At 52.4% G+C, this 22,499-nt stretch overlaps 1 protein-coding gene across 19 annotated transcripts in view; it reads left to right on the top strand.

Moving 5' to 3' along the window:
• Positions 1–22,499, top strand: part of LOC122368568 — a 103,187-nt gene that overhangs the window by 75,017 nt on the left and 5,671 nt on the right. For 11 of the 19 annotated variants that reach the window (XM_043342642.1, XM_043342740.1, XM_043342704.1 and 8 more), the window contains 5 exons: positions 18,076–18,232; positions 18,552–18,783; positions 19,318–19,422; positions 21,298–21,478; positions 22,235–22,314. In XM_043342642.1, the coding sequence (XP_043198577.1) occupies positions 18,076–18,232; positions 18,552–18,783; positions 19,318–19,422; positions 21,298–21,478; positions 22,235–22,314 (755 nt within the window). The remainder of the gene's footprint in view (positions 1–18,075; positions 18,233–18,551; positions 18,784–19,317; positions 19,423–21,297; positions 21,479–22,234; positions 22,315–22,499) is intronic. The other 8 variants (XM_043342733.1, XM_043342715.1, XM_043342679.1 and 5 more) reach the window with 2 other exon arrangements.

Here is a 22,499-nt window from a genome sequence, read left to right as displayed (position 1 = left end):
TTCCGACGCGCTCCCTGACCTGGGACGGAGCTGACACGCATAGTGACACAGGTGAGAACTGAGACTATCACTGTCGCTGCCGCTGGTCTGGGGTGGGGGTGACATGCTTCGACTTTCGATGCATGCTGTCCGTGTTGAATGGGGTTTACACGATCTATCCTCTCTTTAACCCATGGGCAAGGAAAGAGGCAGGCGCATCGCCCTTACATTGGTTCGAGAGGGGGGGGGGGGGCAACGAAACCTCGATGTCACTGTGGGAGCCCCAATACCTTTGTGAAGAAAGTCATTGCAGTTTTGCGCTTATCTCACCTTGCTGAACCATTTCCTGCTCTTATTTTTGTATTTAAATAAAAAATAAAAGTTTATTTAAAAAAGGTTGAAAAGTGGGGGGGGGGCATGGCCACCCCCTGTTCCTACGCCTCTGCGAAAAGACGGCATGCTCCTCAATATTTTCTCAATCGGGAATTGTGACAAGCGTAGCTTATCCATATTTGCTTCCCGTGATCACGAAGGCTCGCCAAGACTAGCCCCGGCTGTCGAAGGATCCATGTTACCACCCAGACGTTTGAACATTACCCCTGCAATTCCCTGGCAGGGCAGGAGGCCACATTCCTGCAAGGCGCCTGTCAGCCCCTTGGGGCGCCCGCCGTTCCGCCCTGCACTCTGTATCACAAGGCGCAACCCCAGTTCGTGTGGTCACTGTCCCACGGGGCGCCCATCGCAGTTCGCCCGGTCCCTGTCCCACAGAGCACCTACTGCACGTCCCCTGCCCTGTCCCACGGGGCGCCCACTGCACCACTGCCCTGTCCAAAGGGCGCTCTCGCCCCGCTCAGCCCTGTCCCGCGGGCGCTCACTGCCCGCTCTTCCCTCCACGGCCCGTGTTTGCACGGAGGGCGGCACCGCAGCCTCCCGGAACCCGTCCCTCCATCCGACCGCTGCCGTGCGCCGGCCCCGACACGGCTCATTCCTGTCCTGTTTATGTTTACGGGCGGCTCTGTGCGCCCGCCCCGGACGGTGGGCGGCCGTTCGGAGTCCCGCGGCGACATGAAACCAACATGAGCTCCAACGGCGAGACAAACGGTCTGCCGGAGTGGAACCGGCCCGGCCTTATACTGTGGGGGGCTAAACGGTCTGTTGGTGAGCTACATGCTGCTGTTGGTGGCTGTTAGCTCACCTGCTGAAGGCAGCTTAACAGTTGCCGTTCCCTCGGAGAGAACCGAACCGACCCCTGTCCCGGTGACTGCGGAGAGAACTTTTAGTGGCCGGCTCTCTGTCTGAGCGGAGAAGCACAGAGCGGTTTCTTGCAGAACCTCTAACCGCAATCATCTCGGCCGAGGGCTAAGCGACCCCAGGCGTCATGACTAACCCGCCTTGGTTATTCTTCAGCGAACCGTATCATCGAAAAGAGTGGCAATTATGTGTGAATTGGAGCCGCGATTGGTGACGGATCACCGCTGGGAAAGTGGATTAGTGTGACACCACCCGGGCACCTCCTCCTGACTCCGCCTGACCGTCTGACCGGAGCTGACCCAACGACAGCCACTCAGTCCGACAGTCTGCCGAAATGGACCCACTGCTCAGCCAAGTGAGACGGGCCACTGGTAAAGAAGGGAAATCCAGCACGACTTCCTTGGCGAAATGGCTCTTGCGATTCCGACACCTGGCCGGGTCCCATGGGGACGGGAGTCTTGCGGACTGGGGTAGGAAAAAGTTGTCACATGCATGCTCCGCGCTCAAATGTACCGGCGTGTTCCCAGGTCGTTATCGTCCAACTGAATTTGTAAGTAGCTCTCAGCTCTGGGCTGTGTTGTCGGCGGCTAGTTCCGTGCCCTCGGCGACTGTGCACTTTAGGGAATGTGCGTGCAGTCTCAAGAGTTCGGCCTTACGGCCGATTCGCTCTCGGTCTCGCTCCATTGACCGCGGGTCACGGCACGCCGGTTCGTCGGCTCACCCGCCGAGTCACGGCGGAACGAGTGCAGTCGTCACGGTATACCGGGCTGCGGAACGGCTGGCTTGGCTGAACCCGGTCCGACCCAAGGCTCTATAGAAGTCATACCTGCCGTCAGCGATGATAGATCTGTCACCGTCTTGTCATTATGCGCGACTCGGGACGGGGCAAACCAAGTTTACGGACGGTTCTTGGTCCTTAATGATCGTGTCAATCTGTCGCCTGCTGATTCACTTACTGCATCGTCCACTCCCATTCGACTTTCGAGCACGAAATAACTCACTGCTTATTAGAAATTTCCTTCAATCACTCGCTTACTCCATGTAGCGCTTGATGACTCACGGTGAGTTGCTGTCTCTTACTTCCCTCGTAACACCTGCTACATGTGCCGACGCTGACATACGATCTGCAATCGCGCTGCATCACGCACACGACCTCCGCCCTGCGGTCCGCACCTGTAAAAGTGTCCCACCACTCACTATTTCACCGAGAATGTTTGTGTGCCGACAACTGTGCCCAGCTGTGCGCCGTGACCTTCCCCGGCTGACGGCTGAATTGACTGACTGACGGCAGGCAGTCGCAGCCGTCTGCCGCCCGCAGTTTGTCGCCGGTCGCCGGTCTTGATCGGTTCCGCCGGCGCCGCGTCCGTGTCGTTCGTTGGTCCCGCGTCTCGTGTGCTTGCTGTGTGTGTGTGTATTCCGGATTGGCAGGGTCGGGGGTTTTATGTGACATGTCCACCATAACGGCAGGTCGTTTTGGACTAGTTCAGTAGACGCTCATAACCCGTCTGTCCGCCGTCCGCCGGCCGGCTCGCTGACAGTGACGTCACTGTGGCCATCAGCGGCTCTCGGGCGAGGCCCCGTCGGCCGGCTGCAGTAGCTGTTCATAACACAGCCGGCCAGGACCGAGGCGCGGACAGGGACGGCCGAAATGAGCCGGCGCTCCGACCCGCGCCGGCCGCTGTTTGAGCTGCTTGGAACTAGTCTGCGCACCTGGCACCACATGGACGACGATGAGGAAGAAGAGGAGGAAGAGGGGATGCCAGAGCGGGGTCGATCGAACCCCGTTCGGGAGGGGCCGCCCGTCACCCCGCGGGATCAGAGGGCCCGCCGGCGACTGCATGTCACCTGGAGCGCCGAGCTGTGCTCTGAGGTGCCGGATCTGTCCTCGGCGAATATTGAGCACCGGGAGCGGGCCTGCTCAGAGACGGAGCGGCGGGGTGATGATGTCTCAGACTCCCGGGCTGGGATACCGGCCGGACCAGTGGAAACTGAGTTCCCCTCTCTGTCAGTGTCCGACCCGGAGTCGGACACCCGGAGCTGGTCCTCTCCCTCCGACACAGAGCCGGCGCCGGAGACCCGCTCCTCCCAGCCCGTGTATAGTGATAACATTGAGCCGACTGTGCACGGTGTGACGGACGGCGGCGGGCGGCGCCCGTTCTATTACGGAGATGTCGCTGCCGACTCGGTCGGCCCTCCGTCCGGCGTCCGGTCCCTGGAAGGACTGGAACTCAGCGGGCCGGGACCGAGTGACAACTGGCGACCGGTGCCGAGTCCCCGCCTCCAGCGGTCGGGCAGCTCCTCATCAACAGGGTCAATAAGTCGCGATTTGTACGAGGAGACGCATCTCCACTGCGGCAACAGGGTGGCCAGCAGGTGGCGCCCCGCGCCGGTCGTCGGTGAGTACCGTACAGGTGGCGCTGTAGTCGCGGGCTGACGCTGGCTGTCCGCCTTGGTACGGAAGGTTTGGTCGTTATTGAGGTCGAGTTGATCATTTGGATAAGGTTTGGTATTTTGTATGTGTGATGCATTCCCATGCATGTGATCTGCTTCACGTTCACTACTATTGAAGCCTGGGAGTGTCTGCTCAACACGGGGAAAAAATAACCGCCTGGAAATTACCTCGGCACAGCATTCATTTTGCAAAATTTCCACCTTTCATTTTCATTCACTTTACGCCTTTTAGGTCTCCATACAAATTTTACAAACCATTGTATCCGCACTACGCTTCCCGGATTCAGTTTGCTCCTTTCTACGGGTGAGCACGCGAAGCATGCCTGCCACCGAGCCCGATCGCAGCCGTCACCTGAGGACGATCCCTCCCTTCTTACTCCCTCCTGTCGCCCCTGTGCTGACCTGTCTGATCACGTGACCTGCGTGGCCGAGGGCGGCGATGGGTCAGGGTCAGTTGAGTGCTCCGGGCGGGTCAGTCAGGGTCGCAGGTCGGTGTCGGGAGGTCGGTTTAGCGGTGGAGGTACGGGGCCATGCCATTTACGGTGTTACGCGTCTCCTTAGCCAGACTCACCGTCAGTGTAGAGGAGCTGACCCGACTGCAGCAGACGCCAGGTATGTCAGAGACCTACCGAGCTAAACCACAGCGTGGTGCAGAGATCGGGCCATTTGTGAGGAGCTAAGCGTCTCTGTATCCCGCGTGTGTGTGTTCCATTAGGGGCTCGGTAATAGTCGGTCAGCGCACGGCTGACGCTCCCGGGTTCCAGCGATACACAGGTGTTTACTGGTTCCCGACCATCCGCTTATGAAATCTGGAACGGCTGTGGATTGAAGGATTAGAGAGAAACCAGCGTCCCATCTGGCCGAAAGGCCGTCTTGTTCGCAGCTTCCTCGACTAATGTGTGCCGGCTGCCGGCCTGCCATCTAACGGCGTCATGCCGAACCTACTCCGAGAGAACTCCGTTTACCTGAGCTGCTGTAGCTTTCTCCATTAGGGAATGTCGTTAATCAGCGGCCTCCTGCGCTCCCGCGTTGGTGTGCGGTGCTGCTCAGACCCGGTGTGCGGATCTGGCCGGTACTGAGTGGGATGTCCGTGAACTTAGCGACGTATACGTATACGTATTCAGCGACGAATTCCAAATCACTTCAGATTCATGGCATGAGTTAAGTTGACCATGCTGAACACGAATATGACATTTATTTTAACTTTTGAGCTGATCTTCATGGTTAAAATCCGGTTTAAATGACGGGGAACCGCATAACGTCGCGAAAATAAAAACCCACGAATTCCAAAGTATGTGCAAAATGTAGAGCTCATCCAGATCTAACGTCCGTGGAAGAATCCAAGCTCGTGGCTCAACGCCGTCATGGTTAAAATCCGGTTTAAATGACGGGGAACCGCATAACGTCGCGAAAATAAAAACCCACGAATTCCAAAGTATGTGCAAAATGTAGAGCTCATCCAGATCTAACGTCCGTGGAAGAATCCAAGCTCGTGGCTCAACGCCGTCATGGTTAAAATCCGGTTTAAATGATGGGGAACCGCATAACGTCGCGAAAATAAAAACCCACGAATTCCAAAGTATGTGCACAATGTAGTGCTCATCCAAATCTAACGTCCGTGGAAGAATCCAAGTTCGTGGCTCTTTAAGTTCATGGTTAATATCTGGTTTAAATGACGGGGAACCGCATAACGTCGCGAAAATAAAAACCCACCAATTCCAAAGTGTGTGCAAAATGTAGAGCTCATCCAGATCTAACGTCCGTGGAAGAATCCAAGCTCATGGCTCAACGCCGTCATGGTTAAAATCCGGTTTAAATGACGGGGAACCGCATAACGTCGCGAAAATAAAAACCCACGAATTCCAAAGTATGTGCAAAATGTAGAGCTCATCCAGATCTAACGTCCGTGGAAGAATCCAAGTTCGTGGCTCTTTAACTTCATGGTTAATATCTGGTTTAAATGACGGGGAACCGCATAACTTCGCAAAAATAAGAACCCGCGAATTCCAAAGTATGTGCAAAATGTAGAGCTCATCCAGATCTAACGTCCGTGGAAGAATCCAAGCTCGTGGCTTAACGCCGTCATGGTTAAAATCCGGTTTAAATGACGGGGAACCGCATAACGTCGCGAAAATAAAAACCCACGAATTCCAAAGTATGTGCAAAATGTAGTGCTCATCTTCGCGACGTTATGCGTTCTCCGTCATTTAAACCGGATTTTAACCATGAAGGCGTTGAGCCACGAGCTTGGATTCTTCCACGGACGTTAGACCTGGATGAGTTCTACATTTTACACATACTTTAGAATTCGTGGGCTTTTATTTTAGCGACGTTATGCGGTTCCCCGTCATTTAAACCAGATATTAACCATGAAGTTAAAGAGCCACGAACTTGGATTCTTCCACGGACGTTAGATCTGGATGAGTTCTACATTTTGCACATATTTTGGAATTCGTGGTTCTTATTTTCGCGACGTTATGCGGTTCCCCTTCATTTAAACCAGATATTAACTATGAAGTTTAAGAGCCACGAACTTGGATTCTTCCACGGACGTTAGATCTGGATGAGCTCTACATTTTGCACATACTTTGGAATTCGTGGGTTTTATTTTCGCGACGTTATGCGGTTCCCCGTCATTTAAACCAGATATTAACCATGAAGTTAAAGAGCCACGAACTTCGATTCTTCCACGGACGTTAGATCTGGATGAGCTCTACATTTTGCACATACTTTGGATTTCGTGGGTTTTTATTTTCGCGACGTTATGCGGTTCCCCGTCATTTAAACCAGATATTAACCATGAAGTTAAAGAGCCACGAACTTGGATTCTTCCACGGACGTTAGATCTGGATGAGCTCTACATTTTGCACATACTTTGGAATGCGTGGGTTTTTATTTTCGCGACGTTATGCGGTTCCCCGTCATTTAAACCGGATTTTAACCATGACGGCGTTGAGCCACGAGCTTGGATTCTTCCACGGACGTTAGATCTGGATGAGCTCTACATTTTGCACATACTTTGGAATTGGTGGGTTTTTATTTTCGCGATGTTATGCGGTTCCCCGTCATTTAAACCAGATATTAACCATGAAGTTAAAGAGCCACGAGCTTAAATTCTGCCACGGACGTTAGATCTGGATGAGCTCTACATTTTACACATACTTTGGAATTCGTGGGTTTTTATTTTCGCGATGTTATGCGGTTCCCCGTCATTTAAACCAGATATTAACCATGAAGTTAAAGAGCCACGAACTTGGATTCTTCCACGGACGCTAGATCTGGATGAGCACTACATTTTGCACATACTTTGGAATTCGTGGGTTTTTATTTTCGCGACGTTATGCGGTTCCCCGTCATTTAAACCGGATTTTAACCATGAAGGCGTTGAGCCACGAGCTTAGATTCTTCCACGGACGTTAGATCTGGATGAGCTCTACATTTTGCACATACTTTGGAATTTGTGGGTTTTTATTTTCGCGACGTTATGCGGTTCCCAGTCATTTAAACCAGATATTAACCATGAAGTTAAAGAGCCACGAACTTGGATTCTTCCACGGACGTTAGATCTGGATGAGCTCTACATTTTGCACATACTTTGGAATTCGTGGGTTTTTATTTTCGCGACGTTATGCGGTTCCCCGTCATTTAAACCAGATATTAATCATGAAGGCGTTGAGCCACGAGCTTAGATTCTTCCACGGACGTTAGATCTGGATGAGCTCTACATTTTGCACATACTTTGGAATTTGTGGGTTTTTATTTTCGCGACGTTATGCGGTTCCCAGTCATTTAAACCAGATATTAACCATGAAGTTAAAGAGCCACGAACTTGGATTCTTCCACGGACGTTAGATCTGGATGAGCTCTACATTTTGCACATACTTTGGAATTCGTGGGTTTTTATTTTCGCGACGTTATGCGGTTCCCCGTCATTTAAACCAGATATTAATCATGAAGTTAAAGAGCCAGGAACTTGGATTCTGCCACGGACGTTAGACCTGGATGAGCTCTACATTTTGCACACACTTTGGAATTTGTGGGTTTTTATTTTCGCGACGTTATGCGGTTCCCCGTCATTTAAACCAGATATTAACCATGAAGTTAAAGAGCCACGAACTTGGATTCTTCCACGGACGTTAGATCTGGATGAGCTCTACATTTTGCACATACTTTGGAATTCGTGGGTTTTTATTTTCGCGACGTTATGCGGTTCCCCGTCATTTAAACCAGATATCAACTATGAAGTTAAAGAGCCACGAACTTGGATTCTTCCACGGACGTTAGATCTGGATGAGCACTACATTTTGCACATACTTTGGAATTCGTGGGTTTTTATTTTCGCGACGTTATGCGGTTCCCCATCATTTAAACCGGATTTTAACCATGACGGCGTTGAGCCACGAGCTTGGATTCTTCCACGGACGTTAGATCTGGATGAGCTCTACATTTTGCACATACTTTGGAATTCGCGGGTTTTTATTTTCGCGACGTTATGCGGTTCCCCGTCATTTAAACCGGATTTTAACCATGAAGGCGTTGAGCCACGAGCTTGAATTCTTCCACGGACGTTAGATCTGGATGAGCTCTACATTTTGTACATACTTTGGAATTTGTGGGTTTTTATTTTCGCGACGTTATGCGGTTCCCCGTCATTTAAACCAGATATTAACCATGAAGTTAAAGAGCCACGAGCTTGGATTCTTCCACGGACGTTAGATCTGGATGCGTTCTACATTTTGCACATATTTTGGAATTCGTGGGTTCTTATTTTCGCGACGTTATGCGGTTCCCCGTCATTTAAACCAGATATTAACTATGAAGTTAAAGAGCCACGAACTTGGATTCTTCCACGGACGTTAGATCTGGATGAGCTCTACATTTTGCACATACTTTGGAATTCGTGGGTTTTTATTTTCGCGACGTTATGCGGTTCCCCGTCATTTAAACCAGATATTAACCATGAAGTTAAAGAGCCACGAACTTGGATTCTTCCACGGACGTTAGATCTGGATGAGCACTACATTTTGCACATACTTTGGAATTCGTGGGTTTTTATTTTCGCGACGTTATGCGGTTCCCCGTCATTTAAACCGGATTTTAACCATGACGGCGTTAAGCCACGAGCTTGGATTTTTCCACGGACGTTAGATCTGGATGAGCTCTACATTTTGCACATACTTTGGAATTCGCGGGTTCTTATTTTTGCGAAGTTATGCGGTTCCCCGTCATTTAAACCAGATATTAACCATGAAGTTAAAGAGCCACGAACTTGGATTCTTCCACGGACGTTAGATCTGGATGAGCTCTACATTTTGCACATACTTTGGAATTCGTGGGTTTTTATTTTCGCGACGTTATGCGGTTCCCCGTCATTTAAACCGGATTTTAACCATGACGGCGTTGAGCCATGAGCTTGGATTCTTCCACGGACGTTAGATCTGGATGAGCTCTACATTTTGCACACACTTTGGAATTGGTGGGTTTTTATTTTCGCGACGTTATGCGGTTCCCCGTCATTTAAACCAGATATTAACCATGAACTTAAAGAGCCACGAACTTGGATTCTTCCACGGACGTTAGATTTGGATGAGCACTACATTGTGCACATACTTTGGAATTCGTGGGTTTTTATTTTCGCGACGTTATGCGGTTCCCCATCATTTAAACCGGATTTTAACCATGACGGCGTTGAGCCACGAGCTTGGATTCTTCCACGGACGTTAGATCTGGATGAGCTCTACATTTTGCACATACTTTGGAATTCGCGGGTTTTTATTTTCGCGACGTTATGCGGTTCCCCGTCATTTAAACCGGATTTTAACCATGAAGGCGTTGAGCCACGAGCTTGGATTCCTCCAAGGACGTTAGATCTGGATGAGCTCTACATTTTGCACATACTTTGGAATTTGTGGGTTTTTATTTTCGCGACGTTATGCGGTTCCCCGTCATTTAAACCAGATATTAACCATGAAGTTAAAGAGCCACGAACTTCGATTCTTCCACGGACGTTAGATCTGGATGAGTTCTACATTTTGCACATATTTTAGAATTCGTGGGTTCTTATTTTCGCGACGTTATGTGGTTCCCCGTCATTTAAACCAGATATTAACTATGAAGTTAAAGAGCCACGAACTTGGATTCTTCCACGGACGTTAGATCTGGATGAGCTCTACATTTTGCACATACTTTGGAATTCGTGGGTTTTTATTTTCGCGACGTTATGCGGTTCCCCGTCATTTAAACCAGATATTAACCATGAAGTTAAAGAGCCACGAACTTGGATTCTTCCACGGACGTTAGATCTGGATGAGCACTACATTTTGCACATACTTTGGAATTCGTGGGTTTTTATTTTCGCGACGTTATGCGGTTCCCCGTCATTTAAACCGGATTTTAACCATGACGGCGTTGAGCCACGAGCTTGGATTCTTCCACGGACGTTAGATCTGGATGAGCTCTACATTTCGCACATACTTTGGAATTCGCGGGTTTTTATTTTCGCGACGTTATGCGGTTCCCCGTCATTTAAACCGGATTTTAACCATGAAGGCGTTAAGCCACGAGCTTGGATTCTTCCACGGACGTTAGATCTGGATGAGCTCTACATTTTGCACATACTTTGGAATTTGTGGGTTTTTATTTTCGCGACGTTATGCGGTTCCCCGTCATTTAAACCGGATTTGAACCATGACGGCGTTAAGCCACGAGCTTGAACTCTTCCACGGTCGTTAGATCTGGATGAGCTCTACATTTTGCGCATACTTTGGAATTCGTGGGTTCTTATTTTCGCGACGTTATGCGGTTCCCCGTCATTTAAACCAGATATTAACCATGAAGTTAAAGAGCCACGAACTTGGATTCTTCCACGGACGTTAGATCTGGATGAGCTTTACATTTTGCACATACTTTGGAATTGGTGGGTTTTTATTTTCGCGATGTTATGCGGTTCCCCGTCATTTAAACCAGATATTAACCATGAAGTTAAAGAGCCACGAGCTTGGATTCTGCCACGGACGTTAGATCTGGATGAGCTCTACATTTTGCACATACTTTGGAATTCGTGGGTTTTTATTTTCGCGATGTTATGCGGTTCCCCGTCATTTAAACCAGATATTAACCATGAAGTTAAAGAGCCACGAGCTTGGATTTTGCCACGGACGTTAGATCTGGATGAGCTCTACATTTTGCACATACTTTGGAATTGGTGGGTTCTTATTTTCGCGACGTTATGCGGTTCCCCGTCATTTAAACCGGATTTTAACCATGAAGGCGTTGAGCCACGAGCTTGGATTCTTCCACGGACGTTAGATCTGGATGAGCTCTACATTTTGCACATACTTTGGAATTCGTGGGTTCTTATTTTCGCAACGTTATGCAGTTCCCCGTCATTTAAACCAGATATTAACCATGAAGTTAAAGAGCCACGAGCTTGGATTCTTCCACGGACGTTAGATCTGGATGAGCTCTACATTTTGCACATATTTTGGAATTCGTGGGTTTTTATTTTCGCGACGTTATGCGGTTCCCCGTCATTTAAACCGGATTTTAACCATGAAGGCGTTGAGCCACGAGCTTGGATTCTTCCACGGACGTTAGATCTGGGTGAGCTCTACATTTTGCACATACTTTGGAATTCGTGGGTTTTTATTTTCGCGACGTTATGCGGTTCCCCGTCATTTAAGCCGGATTTTAACCATGAAGATCAGCTCAAAAGTTAAAATAAATGTCATATTCGTGTTCAGCATGGTCAAGTTAACCCATGCCATGAATCTGAAGTGATTTGGAATTCGTCGCTGAATACGTATACGTATACGTCGCTAAGTTCACGGACATCTGAGTGGGTCTGAGGACGATTAGTACCGCCGCCGGTCCGTCCGGCCGGCCGGCTCGCGGGGTGTCCGGCCGCCTGGACCGCCTGTCCCAGTTGCCGGGTGTCCGGGAGCGGCGGCAGACACCCGGTCAGTCAGCGCGCGGCGGCTGGTGGTGCTGGTGCTGCGGAGAGCCTTCCAGTGTCTGTGTGTGAGGAGCTGCGGGTGCCCTAGCAGCCTGGTCAGAGATGCGGACCGTCAGCCTGCCCAACCTCAGCCAGGAGACGGAGGAGCTCAAACTCGCCAACGGCGTGGTCATCGTCTTCTCCCACCTGCTCGGTAACGGAAACATTGCTTTGGTTGGAATGATGTGCTTTTCTTGTTGAATGGTGTCTCTTTCCTTTTCCGTTGTTCTGTATTGGTGCAAATTTTCAAGCCGATTGCCCAGACGCTGGTCTTTTCAGACCATGCAGGGCCAGTACTCAATGGGGCGTCTCAGGTGGGATGGGCCCGGACTTCAACTTTTGTCAGTCAAAGCAGGGAACATTCTATATTAAACTAGCATGATGGGTCTAAAGCTGGTTTCATCTCTCTGGAAAATAATGGAAAATAATAAAGCTGGTTTCATCTCTCTGGAAAATAATTGCGCCTCTGACAGCCGGGACACGACTTCGAAAAATTAATTCCATCTGCAGAAGTTAGAAAGGACAACGTGATATCCACTTGCGGAATATGTCATGAACGACACAAAACCGCTACGCCGAGGAAGACCGAGTCTGGTTATGTGCCCTTGCCATGATTGTCACGCCATTAGCTCCCCATGACCGTGTTGCTCTCGATCAGCCCACGGTAATAAGCCGTAGTACGGTGTGCGGTACCAGGACCGGAGTTGGGGGGCAACTCTTCCTCCATCGGGCCTTACCCTGCGCGAGTTTCCGGCAAACTCTACCCACGGCCGCTGCGGTGACCCGGGCACCCGACTACGGCGAATTTCCGGCCCAGCACGGCCTTGGTCGTAATGAATCGATACCGAAAACGCCACTGACACATGTTCGAATGCACATTAGACAACTGATGTTGACTGTTGTAGGATAAATGCTTTCTCCTCAACTATTTGGGCACATCCGCGTTCTTTCTTCTGCCGTCGGACCTGGTGATGCTGCCGAGTACCGTTCGTTCCTGGATGGCCGATCGGAGGATTTGGCTTATCTGTGTCTGACCGCGGTGCTCGCTGTATTGGCGAGGAAAGTAATCGGGCGCGACACGGTGTCACCGACGGCAGTGGCCGTATATCACACCCGATTTGCACCGTTATCGGGCAGACGTCTCCGCCGAACCGCCGCCGTCCGGCCCTGTTTGTCCACATCGGTGCAGTTTTTGACTGGTTTAGGGGTACTGGATTCTTATTTCACTTTGATTGGCGCGGGTTTTCCTGGATTGATTCCGCTCCATCAGCTTGTCAAACTTATCACGATGATTTTACATTGGCCGATTCGGCAACCATGTGCAGTTAATTAAATACGACACCAAGTAAACCGATAAGAGCAAGCTCGGTTTTGACGAGACCTATCTAAATAACCCGAGACCGCTTTAATTCAAGGGTCTCTTTAAGACTTTAAATGTCTGTTGTTCCTTCCTCACATTGTTAACGTTCCCGTAGCTCTATCTGCATACAATATCTAAAGCTGACGCCGGGCTTGTCAAGAAAGGAAAATATTTGTGGGAAGTCGCTATTGCTACGACACAATGCTAAAACGGTAGGTAGATTTATTTGCAAAATTGTTTGAGTGCTGAATAGCTTTCTTTATTGTGAATTAATTCGAAAGGTTTTGATAAAGTATGCACGGCTGTCTTATGTTGCTAGCTCTCCATGGAACTCGCAACAACTAAATCAATTTGCGATTTACTCCATCTTGGATGTTATAAGCAATATGCTGTGCAGGCATTCTTAAAAAATCGCTCTCTGTTCCTTTTCAGTGTGGTTGATATTTTTTGTTTCTCAAGTATACCACAGCTCGGTATTTATCGGCTACCTTCCACTTTCACCGTCCTCGGTCGGCCCCTTGGCCAGCGGACCAGACGGTATACACCAGCCCGCACGCAGCTTATACCCGCGTGCCGCAGCCGGCCGGCTGTCCGCGGCGGTGACCGTGATTTCCCGTCTCCAGCGCTACACATCTGCTACCGCCGGCCGGCCATATGCAGCGCTGGTCCCGGGAACACGCAGACCGTGGTAATTAAACTGCCCACGGCTCTCTGCCTTATTCTTTCTCTTCATATCGCTCTCTTTCTTCTCCCTCTATCCGTCTCACTCTTCAGCCTCCTGTCATGAACGGTTGTCCATCTCCACTGTCTCTGGGCTCTGTCGGCCGGGTCTCCCACTGACGAGAATAGTGGTGCCCCGGTGGCCCAGTGCTGACCGTACTGCGGGTTTGCAGCGTCATCAGGTTGTCATTATCACCTTGATGATTATTATTGTGGTCGCAGTGGGTTCCCACGCTGGTAACCGCAAATACCAGGAAGGTGCGGATGGAATTTGTGCGATGTGGGCCAGTTATGCCAAGGAGGTCTTGGGGTACTCTGAATTCTTTTTCATTGTTATTGATTGTCGATGGTCTTAATCTGTGCTCAGATGATGCTCGGTATTGCCCAAATGTGGGCACGCACTAGCTGGTGAGGATCCACTCGTTTTTCGTCCGAAAGCCGGGATCTGGTTCATGCTTATCAGCTTCCACGTTCGTTTTCGCCTTGCGGTTAGGGATAGATCTGAAGCCTCCCTGCTCGAGGCTAGGTCAGAGACGCTCCCCTATCAAGGCTATGTCGGCGCTGCTCCCCGTCGCTCCCCGTCGCTCCTCCGAGCTCAGCCGTCGGCGCCGTCAGCGCGGGCTGGAGTTCCCGCAGCGGCCGCCGGGCGGCGCTGCCGTCGCGCCGCTCCGGCACCTCTGGTTGCAGCTCATCTGCAGACGCTGTGGAGGGTCGGACTGTGTGGGCGGCGGCGACCATGGCGGTCCGACGGGGCAGCAGCGGTGGCGCCGACCAGCTCATGGCGCAGATGCGGGAGAACCTGGTGCGAGAGCTGAAGAGCGTCCAGCGGTCCGCCAGCCTGCGAGTCCGCAGCACGGCGCCAGATTCCGGACATTGCCCGAGAGGTTGGTTAGACCGGAGGTGTGTGGCATCGCTGGAATGGCCTGCTCTTCCCATCTCCTAGAGGTCGTTTGTTCAGAGGTCCACGGCAGCTGTGTGGCATCTGCTCTATTTCCGGAGCACAGAGCTCTTTCGGATCTGAGATGCAAGGTCATTGGAGACTACCTAAATACGTAAAATCTCTTGTTTTCCAGAAGTCCATGATCTATGGTTTAGTGCCCCATCACCCCTCGGTCGTATCTCAGCTTCTCTCCTCCCGGAGATCGGCAAATTGTTACTGTCAGACGGTGGCTGCTTGTCAGGCTCCGTATCCGCTTTGCTGACGTCTATAAGCATGTGCTACTTTTGCTCTTTACTTTCGTTGCGCTATCAATCGTTGGACAGCCGTCAGTCAGTGTCGTGACCGGTTACGATAGGCATCCTCCTCGACTCTGCATGATTCTGATCAGCACGGCACATGGTTGATGATGATTGATGATATAACCTTTGCGATGGATACGCGTGCGATCACAGGAATATCCCCTTGCTTTGTGCGTGTATCTGGACCGGCGGTGGTGCCCGCGGTGTCGCCCGTTGGACACGGTCCACGGCGACGCCAGCTGCTGCTCCGTTAGTGGCGCACACAGTGGCGCATCTGCCGCCGTCTGGGCGCCTGCAACAGTGACTCGGCTGGCGTCGGTCGGGTCCGGCCGCCGGAGCTCGTACACGGCTCCCGTGCGGCGCGAGCAGATGGCGGGCTGCGGCCGGCGCTGTGGGTAAACCGCTCGGGCTGCGGTGGCACGCCGCCGTCCCAGCCTCCACCGCCGTCCCAACCCGACCGCCGGCTCCGCTCCCGGCAGACCAGAGCAGGGAAGGGTGGGGAAGTGCTCCGACGCGCTGCTGGCTGGGAGGTGTAAGGGTTCTGAAGTCCAGGTCCTATAGGCTAACTCCTCGATATGAGAAGTTAAGTTCCTATGCGTCTACTGGGGCATTTTCCTTTGATGAGCCGTGTCAGTGGTTGTGCGTAGCGGCCATAGCAGGTCAGCTCGAGCTGGGTAGCCGTCTTCTGCCGGAGCCACCGGGGACTGAAAGGTTCAACCATGAAAATGGTCGGGCGCTCCTATATTTGTCACGCAACGCCCAGGCGTAGTGTTAAAAATCGGGTCTTCGGGTCGGGTCGACGCTCATACCCCCTTTCCCCATCGGCTGAATGTGTCCGTGTGACGATGGCTGAAAGAAGCGGAGCTATCGCTTGTTTTCTAAATACGAAAATCGGTAGCTCTATCGTTAATTAGCCCACTTGCACGATCTTCGAGACAGCATCTGTGGTTTACGCTTTCACGGTGCACGTCTGGATAGAATCATTGTAGAAAGATATGCCTGACAGTGAAACGGAAGCCCTCATAAATGTGAGATATTGCTTTTCATGACATTGTTTTCACTGCGGCTTATAGTTGGCCGCGCGTTATGGGAGCGCCAGCCGAGGACCAGCTGCTAGGTATAGCTCTCCGATTAGAGCACTTCATGGGCCGGATAAATCCGTTATCCACGGATAAATCCGCGGACCGGATAGGATTGGATTCTAAATTTGTTAAAAAAGAACGGATATGGGCGGGCCGGATTTGGGAATTGAAGGTTGAACCCGGATCAAAACGGATCAAAATTTTAACATTCAACATTGAAGTTAAAAATTGATACCTAGTTTACCAATGTGGTGATTTTCATGTGGTTTTAGGTTTATAAGCATGGTTTTTGGAACCATGATGGTCTGTGAGATGTATGGCTGTCTGGTCCCTTAGATTGAATTTGTTAGTCCAGTTTTGGTGAAACCAGTTATTGGTGAAACGGATTATTACGGATATTTTTTGGAAGTTTGGCTGCAATACGGGCCATGGGTGGGCCGGATTCTGATATTCAAAGAAAGGCGGATAATGGGCGGATCTGGATATGACTTGCCGGATATGGGCCGGGCCGGATCCTAAAAAGCCTATCCGTGAAGTGCTCTATCTCCGATATCGCCTCCTGGGGAGGCAGCTGCGCGCACAATTAGGTGCCGGCCCCGGCGGTGTTTCGCTTTCTGCGCCCGGGTGCTACCTAGCAAGTGTGCGGAATGTGCTGGTTCGGTTTAATTTAGAAGCACTCAGCAGCGCCTCCATAACGCCCTTTGTGGGTGAAAAGCGATCCGGAGTATCAATAGAAGAGCTGGTGTGAACCGATGATACCGTGCTGTGGTCTTATTTATCTGGTCTATTGCCCTAACTGTCTCAAGATTGAGTCAGTCAGAGCTTTATAATGACCTGTCAGCCGGGACGCGTGAGCCTGATTAGTGTTTAATTATTCACGTCCTCCTACCTGAGTTCGTGCGTGGCGTGTGGCCCACATTCTCCCGCGACTCCTCTTTTAACGGCACGCCACAGCGCGGCGCTCTCCTTAGAATAGCTGCATTTATCCTTAGTGTTGTTGACCGAGTTTTGGGTGCCGCCCCTGCTCCCTATCCCCACGACCTCGGTCTTATCCATTCCATATCTACCTATTTCCAGTAGATGCAGCCAGAGGCAGCTTGATCGGAATGTGATCGGCTGGGCCCGCCGACATGCTATTTATCTCAGTCTGCCGTTGTGCTCGGTTTTCGGCTGGTAATTTAGAACCCTGCAACCGAACGAGCGGTCTTGGAGAGGGGGTGTAGAGGAGAATAACTACGTCACCGTAATACACATAAAACAGCGTATTTCTCCAGCAGCCGAATAACTGAGAGGTGCCATTTGTTCCGACTTCCGGGGCGCTGTCGTCTCTGTGTCACTCGGCCCCGTCCCGCTTGGCTGCTGTCCCTCATCACCGCGCCTGCATTGTGTTACAAAAGTCATCTGGTGCTGGGGCGGCGCCGACACCGACTCATAAAAGTTGGAGCGCCATGTCTGCGGGAGACGTCCCCGTCAGTCCTGACTGCGGCGGCGGCCGGCGAGCCGTGAGGTCGACCCGACGAGCCGTGAGATATGGAGTCGGGCGGGCTGTGATGGGCGGAGGCCGGTTCCGACCGGTACCACCCGTGCCAGGTGCCCCCCACGACCCCCGCCCGGGCCTCACGCAGGTCACGCCGGGTCGCGCGGCCGACGGAACGGCGCTGTCCCGGCTGAGTGGCTGCCTTTGAGTCCGTCGGGCGCTGCGCGGCCCTAATTTGGGAGACAATCTGCGCCTCTGACGGCCTGACGAGCCCGGCGTGCGCCGAGGCAGTTCAGAAGTTGTGTGGGGTAGAAAGTGGTCCAAGGAGACGGCAGGTCGTCGGTGCGGCGAGCGGTGCCTCGCTGCGACGGCTCCATACATGCTCGTTAATTTAGTTCAGACCTTTCCACAACTTTTTTACTGCCGAATATTAATTTGTGGGGACAAAACGTTCCATGTTGAGGGGATTGAATAGGCTGTCTCACGGTGTGTGGGCTGACGTTGGCCATTTGTCTGCTTTCAGCCTCGAACAAGGCCGACTACGGTCTGGACGAGCTGCAGCACCTGAACGTGAAGGACCGCTTCTCCGTGTTCGAGCGCGCCAACAGCGACGAGCTGGAGAAGACGCCCACCTCGGTCGAGGTCAAACGCTCCCAGAGCATCCTGGACAAAATGAAAAAGTAAGTTGACTACCCGAATCGTTGTTTGTTGCCTTTCTCTGGTCCAGTAATGTGGAGTGTAATTGCCAATGGGCACTCTGATACACCAGAGTCACTTGAAATTAATTTTCCACTAACAATTAAAGGTTTGCCTTCATTGTCAAACTAGCTTGCAAGCTCAAATTAGATTGCTGACTCTGGAGTGTCTGAATGGGGTAAGGTCAACAGTGAGAAGAAATTCGTGGAGAAAAAGGCCGTCATCCGTCATGCCAGTGTCGATATCTTCCCTGTTTCCCTGTCGGCGCCGGCGGGTATCAGTAGTTCCCGTCTTTGCCACTAGGTTCGACCGGACGGCGGCGCGGGAGGCGGCCTCTCCGGAGGAGTCCGAAGACTCCGGGGACGAGGGACGAGACCGAGACACGGTGCGCTCCTCCACCAAGAAGGAGCGACCCATCGGACTGGCCGGACTGGGCGACGTCAAGAGCCGCTTCGAGCGGGGCGGCGTCGCCAATGACTCTGACCCAGACCCTGCTAAGGGCGAGGCAGCCAAGCTGCGCGGCATGATCTGCGGCGTGAGTACCGGCGGCGGCCGCCAGAGGCGCCACATTCGGCCTGCCGTGACCGTGCGGCGTGGAGGTAGACGAGAGAGGAGTAGTTGCTGCTGAAATGAGCTGGTAGTTCTAGCCATTAGCCAAGCTCTTTGGATAGCAAACAGAGCGACAGTATCGAGATTAATGTAGCGAGAGCAGTGCTCGCAGCCTTAGAGATGTCTTTCGCTGTAGCGTAGCTCGATAAATGCCCGATCCGTCAAGTGTGTTGTAATGTGTATGCTTTATTTCACATAGTGATTTTGTCCGTCTGTTCGTGCGTCGTCTTCGCACGTCTGCACGCGCCGTTTGTGAGGCCGTTCTTTGTGGCACGGCCTATAGCTGAGTCTGTAGTCTATATCGGTGAATGCATGCTTCTTCGCCCTTCCATCACCCCAGCTCCTTCCGTTCGAATTCTACCTCCTCATCTCTCCTCTCTCCTCGAACATGTCCCTCTCCCTGTGCCCTCTGCACCGCCCTCCTCTAACCCCTCCCCCCTACACCCGGCGGTGCCGGTAGGCGCGCGAGCACAAACTGGCCTATGAGGAGGCGCTGCGTGGACGGGAGGCGGAGGCCGAGGCGGCGCGCCGGCCCAGGGACGACCCGAGCCTCGTCATCCAGGTAGTACAGTGTTGTCGGGTGCCGCATGGGGTACCGGGCAACGGTGGACGGCGGTGGTGGGTCGCGGGGGGCTTGTTACGTCGAGAGAGCAGGGTTTCTGGCATGGTGTACGAAAGGGAGGTTGACGAAAACGAGAAATGGTTGAAAGAGTAGCGTGACGGTATGATTGGTTTAAAGACGATGAGTGTTTTCCGTTGGTGGATGAAGTCGTGCCCCCACGTCGGAAGGAAGGTAGAACTGGCGGAAGTTCATAGAGTTTCCTGCTCAATGAGTCAGCCTGTCAAAAGGAGAATGACTTCCTTAAACGCTGTGCGGCGAGCTCTGTCATCATTAGTGATAAAATCGGAGGACAGGGGTGCCGATTTGGAGCTGTTGATTACCAGTGCGATTAGCTTTCGGCTGGGACAGTTACGAGGAAACCGTGTCAGCCGAGTGGCTCTGTGGTCTGCCAAGCGGTTCAGCATTCTCTCATTCCGTCCTATTCCGCCGAACGCTGGCTATCAGTGGCCCATTCCGTGTATGCAGCTATCCGATACTGGGACGCGGGTCTCCCGGAATCTATATGACGCGTCACCCCGCCGTCACTAGGGTCCCGCTGTCACTGCAGTCAGGTCGGCGTGGATGACACCCCGTCACCCCGGTGTCTGAGTCACCACTGGCGGCGACAAGTGTCGGTAGTTCCGGCGACACGGCACACCTGCGGTGCCTGTCAGACAGGGCAGCGACCGGCGAAGTCCCCTCCCCTACCCTAACACGCTGCCGCAGCAGCTGCCTGTTCTGATACCTACTCATTGTGGCTGATACTCAGTGGAGCCAGGCGACGGAGATAGGTGGAGGAATCTGATGGCTGAGCGGGTGGGGCTCGGAGGACAACTTGCCCAGGGCGATATTATTGACCCGTGTTCTTTTGCGAGTCTTACTGAAGTTGCAATGGTTTGTGGTTATCCATGCTCTCCTCAAAACACATCGCCGGACCGGACGAAGGGGGCGGGGTATATCGCGGTTTACCAGGAAATCAGCGGCCTAACGGGCGGCGCTCGACGCGGGGTGGTCATCCTTCCTGTCGGGCGTCCGCCCATTCCCAGGGCGGTAGATTTGTGGCGTCACTGGTGTGAAGCGGGCCCGACCGGTCGTTAGTCAGTCGGTCGGCCGTTCTCAGAGCGGTAGGTTTGTGGCTTCACTGTTGTGACACGGGCCCGGCCAGTCGGCGGGGGCGGACGGGTGTCGGTCAGTCAGTGTGCAGTCTGAGTCAGCTGTGACCGGTGGGCTGAGGTGCTGGGAGGTTAGTCCCACGGAAAAGGTTGCATCCCATCGCATCAGTCCCCTTCCCAGCCGAACCCAGACTGAGGCTCCCAGTGGTGACGGCTCTGGACGTATCCCTGCGACTTTGTGAGTACTGCGTGCGGGTGAGACCGGTAAGGTGTATTTCGCTGCATGCGGTATCGCTCTGCTGGTGAAGTACGAAACGGTCTTGCTTAGTCATATGATTTTGCATGTTTTGACATCGGGATTTACCTCGCACAATTTCAGTGTATTTTTCTTCGCGTTCCTGCTCTAATTGGCTTGTATTATTCCCGCACCTTCCACGTTAAATTGAAATCAATATTAAGCTTTTCCTGTGAGGTTATTTCTCTTGATTTTACTCTGAAATGTGATCAAATGTGTCACTGTTTCGTAATGTTATATGCTGTTCGTGGATTTTTGCGAGCGAATGACGTTGGATTGCCCCTGTTGCTTCTTATGCTGACATCGCTGTTTTCCAATGTTTACCCCATAATGTCATCTGTGACATTGCTCATCTGTATTACCGTATACGGACGTGCTTGCCGTACTTATCGACTGACTGGCGGTGTACTAACGTATGTCGTCCGGTGGCAGGGTAACCTACGTGAGACGTACGAGCGGGCGGTGCAGGAGGCCGAGTCTCCGCGGCCCTCGTCCCGAGAGGAGGCCGTGGTGCGCGGTCGGGCGGCCGACATGGCCTCACGCTTCGAGCGAGGACAGCTGGAGACCGAGAATGGCGACGGAGCTACGAATGGCGACGGAGCTACCCAGAACGGTACGGCAGCGGCTGTGGTGTGGGCGAAGGCGTTACTTTGGAACATTTCGAACAACTTTGACAGTAGATGGGCGAGAACGAAGCGAGAACGCACAGAGTCATGAGCGAAATAGGACAAAAGACGGAGTATGTAGATTGTTGACCAAACCTCGAGAATTGGGCTCTTGAACAGCGATATTGGACAGCTGACATTGACTGGCTACCCGTGAGTGTGATTCCATACCGAGCAGGAAATTATGACGAAACTAAGACGGACATGCCAGTGAGGCTGTTGACTGCTGAGTGTATGCTGTGGGAACAGGACACATTATGATTTACCTTCTGATGCGCCAGCTCTGTTTTCCCTTGTTAGGAAGGCGCGATGATTGCCTTCAGCTGCGATTTGCCTCGTTCTGTGGCCCGTGAAGATTCATAAAACGAGAATGGCCCTGACTAAACACACCCGACTCGAAGGCTCTAATCCCATGGTGTTCGGCTCTAAGCCCGTGTAGGCACTGGCGTGTCCGCTGTTCGCTGACACAGTCACACATCTGATATCCCTGTTGACTCTGCCGCCATTCAAACTATGCTCGCTATCTAAATCCGTTGTAAATTCGCTGGGCCTGCCCGTGTGATGTCTCGATAGCCGGGGCTGGCCGGTGAGTGTGCTGTGACGCCGTACTGGCTGTGTCGCCGCCGCTCAGTGCCGCTGGACCGGCTGTGTGAACGGGTGCGACCTCTGACCTCGTCTGACCTGTGACCCGGCGATGTCGGCAGGCGTCTCGACCTCCGAGGAGCTGAACGGCGCGGCCGATACCAGCCCGACCTCCGATACCGGCTCCGGAGAGGTGGCTCGGGTAAGTGCTTGGGAATGGTGTCAGTTTGACCCTGCTCTGACCTCACTGTGACCTCACTGTGACCTCAGCGACCTGATTGACCTTAAGGGGACCGCCGAGCTTGGTTGGTGATAGTGATCTTGGTGCTGGTGCTGGTGTTTGGGTGGTATCAGGTTGAACGAATGGCCCGAGCTTTGTCTAATGCC

This window comes from Amphibalanus amphitrite, unplaced genomic scaffold (assembly GCF_019059575.1).
Source record: "Amphibalanus amphitrite isolate SeventyFive unplaced genomic scaffold, NRLGWU_Aamphi_draft 000032F_arrow, whole genome shotgun sequence".
NCBI lineage: Eukaryota > Metazoa > Arthropoda > Thecostraca > Balanomorpha > Balanidae > Amphibalanus > Amphibalanus amphitrite.
Note: the sequence above shows the minus strand (reverse complement) of the source record. Positions and strands in the feature narration are given on the sequence as shown.